Source organism: Oncorhynchus masou, unplaced genomic scaffold (assembly GCF_036934945.1).
Source record: "Oncorhynchus masou masou isolate Uvic2021 unplaced genomic scaffold, UVic_Omas_1.1 unplaced_scaffold_671, whole genome shotgun sequence".
NCBI lineage: Eukaryota > Metazoa > Chordata > Actinopteri > Salmoniformes > Salmonidae > Oncorhynchus > Oncorhynchus masou.
The window spans coordinates 79,001-85,000 of NW_027013158.1; the positions used below are offsets into that span (position 1 = coordinate 79,001).

The 6,000-nt window shown below is 42.5% G+C and overlaps 1 protein-coding gene across 1 annotated transcript in view; it reads left to right on the forward strand.

Annotated features, from left to right (window-relative positions):
* The first annotated feature begins 5,253 nt into the window (after positions 1-5,253).
* LOC135536853 (multivesicular body subunit 12A-like) overlaps positions 5,254-6,000 on the forward strand; it is a 14,730-nt gene continuing 13,983 nt past the window's right edge. Inside the window, exons 1-2 of the mRNA XM_064963095.1 lie at positions 5,254-5,337; positions 5,901-5,999. Of these exons, the coding sequence (XP_064819167.1) occupies positions 5,901-5,999 (99 nt within the window). The 5' untranslated portion in view covers positions 5,254-5,337. The remainder of the gene's footprint in view (positions 5,338-5,900; position 6,000) is intronic.

Genomic DNA, 6,000 nt, shown 5'->3' on the forward strand with positions numbered 1-6,000 from the left:
TTTTTACCAATTTTAATCGCACACTTGTTGTTTGTATACATGGATCTTATGATGTCGTATGTTTTACCCTCAACATCACTTTCCATGAGTTTGTATAGCAGACCCTCATGCCAAATTGAGTCGAAGGCTTTTTTGAAATCAACAAAGCATGAGAAGACTTTGCCTTTGTTTTTGGTTTGTTTGGTTGTCAATTAGGGTGTGCAGGGTGAATACATGGTCTGTTGTACGGTAATTTGGTAAAAAGCCAATTTGACATTTGCTCAGTACATTGTTTTCATTGAGGAAGTGTACGAGTCTGCTGTTAATGATAATGCAGAGGATTTTCCCAAGGTTACTGTTGACGCATATTCCACGGTAGTTATTGGGGTCAAATTTGTCTCCACTTTTGTGGATTGGGGTGATCAGTCCTTGGTTCCAAATATTGGGGAAGATGCCAGAGCTGGATGATGTTAAAGAGTTTTAGTATATTTTGTCCTGTAACTCATTCAATGTAATTGGAGAATCCAGTGGGTTCTGGTAGTCTTTAATAGTTAATAATAATAATATAATAACTTTAATAGTTGATTCTAAGATCTGTATTTGATCATGTATATGTTTTTGTTCTTTATATACATCTCAATTTCTCTCTCTCTCTCTCTCTCTCTCTCTCTCTCACACGCACGCACACGCACGCACGCACACACACACGCACGCACACACACACACACACACACACACACACACACACACACACACACACACACACACACACACACACACACACACACACACACACACACACACACACACACACACACACACACAGTCTGGCAGACTGCCTCTAGTCCCTCTGGCTGAGTCCCTGCAGATTTCCTCTGGGTTCATTCCCATTAATTAGCCAATCAGCCAATTACGCTAAACGTTCTAAATAAACAAGGATCCCCCCTCCCCCCAGATGGCTCGCTCCATTATCTACTAACACCCCCTCATGTCACCCCTAGTGGTCTGCTCTGCATGTTGCCATGACAACAGAGACCCCAGCACCCCTGGATTCTCTCTGGGAGTGTCTCTGTGGCGTGTGTTTGTGTGGGGGTTGTGTGTGTGTGTGTGTCTGTGTGTGTGTGTGTGCGTGCGTGCGTGCGTGCGTGCATGTGCGTGCCTGCGTGCGTGCGTGCGTGTGTGTGTGTGCGTGCGTGCGTGTGTGTGTGTGCGTGCGTGTGTGTGTGAGTAAGTGAGTGAGTGCACTTGTGTGTTTGTGGCTAAATGTCAATGTGAAACATACAATCAATATCATAAGACGTTACATCCATGAGAAGGGATTGGAGGAGCCGTCTATCGTCTGGTCTCGGCTCTGATGATGTCATTAAGGTCCTGTCGCGTCACCATGTCAGGTATCTACAATAGGAAACCCAGTCATACAGACCAGTGTTCAATCACTGGACATCTTGACCTCTGTGTTATAGACAGAATGCAATAGGTTCTCCGTCTCCTCTCCTACCCACTCACCGCTCTTTCTCTCGCTTCCTCTCTCTCTCTCTCTCTCCTTTCTCTCCCCTTCTCCCCTTTCTGTTATCGCTCCTCTCTCCTCCTTCCTTCTCACCATCACTCCCTCGCCCTTTCTCTCTCACCCTTCCCCCCTTTTCCATTATCCCCCTCTTTCTCCTCACCTCCCTCCCCCCTCTCCCCCCTGCGCTGCCTCATTTTCATGTAAATGGGAATTGATCTTTCTTTCGGCGCACTGCCTTGAATGCCCTCCTCTCAATTTCCATTCAATTTAAGGGTTTTATTGTCATGGGAAACATATGTTTACGTTGCCTAAGCAAGTGAAATATATCATATATCAAAGTGAAATAAACAATAAAAAATTAACAGTAAACATAATTCTCAAATGGAAGAAGTTTGGAACCACCAAGACTCCGCCCGGTCAAACTGAGCAATCGGGGAGAAGGGCCTTAGTCAGCGAGGTGACCAAGAACCCGATGGTCACTCTGACAGAGCTCCGGAGTTCCTCGGTGGAGATGGGAGAACCTTCCAGAAGGAGAACCATCTCTGCAGCACTCCACCAATCAGGCCTAATGGTAGAGTGGCCAGACGGAAGCCACTCCTCAGTAAAAGAAACATGACAGCCTGCTTGGTGTTTGTCAAAAGTCACCTATAGGACTCTCAGACCATGAGAAACAAGATTCTCTGGTCTGATGAAACCAAGATTGAACTCTTTGGGCTGAATGTCAAGCGTCACATCTGAAGGAAACCTGGCACCATCCCTACGGTGATGCATGGCGGTGGCAACATCATGCTGTGGGGATGTTTTTCAGCGGCAGGGACTGGGAGACTAGTCAGGATCGAGGGAAAGATGAACGGAGAAAGTACATCAAATCCTTGATGAGAACCTGATCCAGAGCACTCAGGACCACAGACTGCGGCGAAGGTTCACCTTCCAACAGGACAACGACCCTAAGAACACAGCCAAGACAACACAGGAGTGGCATCGGGACAAGTCTCCGAATGTCCTTGAGTTGCCCAGACAGAGCAAACATCTCTGGAGAGACCTGAAAATAGCTGTGCAGCGACGCTCCCCATCCAACCTGACAGAGCTTTAGAGAATCTGCAGAGAAGAATGGGAGAAACTCACCAAATACAGGTGTGCCAAGCTTGTAGCGTCATAACCAAGAAGGCTGTAATTGCTGCCAAAGGTGCTTCAACAAAGTACTGAGTAAAGGGTCTGAATACTTATGTAAATGTGATATGTCAAATTCTAAAAACTGTTTTTGCTTTGTCATTATGAGGTATTGTGTGTAAATTGATGAGGGGAAAAACGATTTTGTCAATTTTAGAATAAGGCTGTAACGTAACAAAATGTGGAAATAGTCAAGGGGTCTGAATACTTTCTGACTGCACTGTATGCCCCTCTCTCTCTCATTTCACGGTGTGTGACAGTTATATCTGTCTGTGTGACAGTATATATCTGTGTGTGTGATAGTATATATCTGTGTGTGACAGTATATATCTGTGTGTGTGATAGTATATATCTGTCTGTGTGACGGTATATATCTGTGTGTGTGTGTGTATGTGACAGTATATATATATCTGTGTGTGTGACAGTATATATCTGTGTGTGTGACAGTATACAGTATATATCTGTGTGTCTGTGTGTGTGACAGTATACAGTATATATCTGTGTGTCTGTGTGTGACAGTATATATCTGTGTGTCTGTCTGTGTGACAGTATATATCTGTGTGTCTGTGTGTGTGACAGTATATATCTGTGTGTCTGTGTGTGTGACAGTATATATCTGTGTGTCTGTGTGTGACAGTATATATCTGTGTGTCTGTGTGTGTGACAGTATATATCTGTGTGTCTGTGTGTGTGACAGTATATATCTGTGTGTCTGTGTGTGACAGTATATATCTGTGTGTCTGTGTGTGACAGTATATATCTGTGTGTCTGTGTGTGACAGTATATATCTGTGTGTCTGTGTGTGTGACAGTATATATCTGTGTGTCTGTGTGTGTGACAGTATATATCTGTGTGTCTGTGTGTGTGACAGTATATATCTGTGTGACAGTATATATATATCTGTGTGTCTGTGTGTGTGACAGTATATATCTGTGACAGTATATATCTGTGTGTCTGTGTGTGACAGTATATATCTGTGTGTCTGTGTGTGTGACAGTATATATCTGTGTGTCTATGTGTACATCTGTGTGACAGTATATATCTGTGTGTCTGTGTGTGACAGTATATATCTGTGTGTCTGTGTGTGTGACAGTATATATCTGTGTCTGTGTGTGTGACAGTATATATCTGTGTGTCTGTGTGTGACAGTATATATCTGTGTGTCTGTGTGTGTGACAGTATATATCTGTGTGACAGTATATATCTGTGTGTCTGTGTGTGTGACAGTATATATCTGTGTGACAGTATATATATATCTGTGTGTCTGTGTGTGTGACAGTATATATCTGTGTGACAGTATATATCTGTGTGACAGTATATATATATCTGTGTGTCTGTGTGTGTGACAGTATATATCTGTGTGTCTGTCTGTGTGACAGTATATATCTGTGTGTCTGTCTGTGTGACAGTATATATCTGTGTGTCTGTGTGTGTGTGACAGTATATATCTGTGTGTCTGTGTGTGTGACAGTATACAGTATATATCTGTGTGTCTGTGTGTGACAGTTTATATCTGTGTGTCTTTTGTTTGTACTGCCTTCATCATAACTAATATATAAATCCACGCCTTTCTCTCAATTCAGTTAATTTCAAAGGGCTTTATTGGCATGATAAACATGTTTACATTGCCAAAGCAAGTGAAATAGATAAACCAAAGTGAAATAAACAATCATAAATAAACATTACACTCAAAAGTTTCAAAGGAATAGAGACATTTCAAATGTAATATTATGTATATATACAGTGTTGTAACAATGTGCAAATGGTTAAAATACAAAAGGGAAAATAAATCAACATAAATATGGGTTGTATTTACAAAAGGTGTTTGTTCTTCACTGGTTGCCCTTTTCTTGTGGCAACAGGTCACACATTTTGCTGCTGTGATGCCAGACTGTGGTATTTCACCCAGTAGATATGGAAGTTCATCCAAATTGGCTTTGTTTTCAAATTATTTGTGGGTCTGTGTAATCTGAGGGAAATATGCATCTCTGATATGCTCATACATTTGACAGGAGGTTAGGAAGTGCAGCTCAGTTTCCACCTCATTTTGTGGGCAGTGAGCACATAGCCTGTCTCCTCTTGAGAGCCATGTCTGCCTACGGCGATCTCTCTCTATAGCAAGGCTATGCTCACTGAGTCTGTATATAGTCAAAGATTTCCTTAAGTTTGGGTCAGTCACAGTGGTCAGGTATTCAGCCACTGTGTACTCTCTGTTTAGGGCCAAATAGCATTCCAGTTTGCTCTGTTTTTTGGTTAATTCTTTCCAATGTGTCAAGTAATTATACTTTAGTTGTCATGATTTGGTTGGGTCCAAATCTCTTTCCTCCTCTCTCTCTATCTCTCCTTCTCCAAACACCAACCATAAATCACACAATTAAATGCCAAAGCACTTAGACCCTTTGCATAGATTACAGTAACGAGTAAAGGGAGATAGCAAGGACGCGTTCAACAATATTATTTCAGGACAGTAGCGCCATCTGGCGCTGAGGTGAAACACCAGCTCATCCTCTTCGGCAGTGCTGGCGTAATCATTTGGCATGTCCCGGTGCTTGATGGGAATTGTAGTCATATAATCTCCTGTATTTCCTGGAAAGGAGACAACGAAAAGTCATAAGAAGTTCTTGTTCGCCTCTAAAAAGTTGTTTACCTTACTTCATCTACGGTGTAAAGCGAGAAACAGAGTAAGTACCATGTTTTTACGATGATTTTTGAAAACTGAGTGAAATCTCCGAAACGTGAAGGAAAAAATATGTTTGACTCACCTGGCAAACAAATGTTAGCTAGCTAGGTTAGCTAACTTCCTAGCTATTTTCCTAACAATGGGCCATTTATAGCTAACGTTAATACCGGGGTTTAGTGATCAAATCACCGTTTTTAGCTAGTTTTACAGTTGTTTGCTAGTTTTATTTATTGACTGGATGTTGACAGTTACCCGTCAAAACAACCATTTCTTAGTTATGCAAAAGCTAAGCCAAATATCAATATGGAAATCTGGCAAAAAAAATAATTGTATATTTTCACAGCTGTACCATATGCTAGTTGCGCCACAATGTTCTGTCTGATAGAGCAGTGGTTGTTGGGAGAAATGGAGAACGTCGCAGTGTTGACAATCCTTAAAATAATTTATTCAGGAACAACCGTCATAATAACCTCCTCTGCCCGATTCGATTCCCCTTTTCTTCTACCCTTTTCTCCTCCCCCTTTGTTCTCTTCTCTCCCTTCCCTTCCCTCTCCTCTTCTCCAGATGTCTCTGATGGAGCACGGTGGTGGCGCCCACAACAGGCCGGTGACGGCAGTGGCCTGGGCCTCCAACAGCAGCACCTGTCCCAAAGACTTCAACCTGG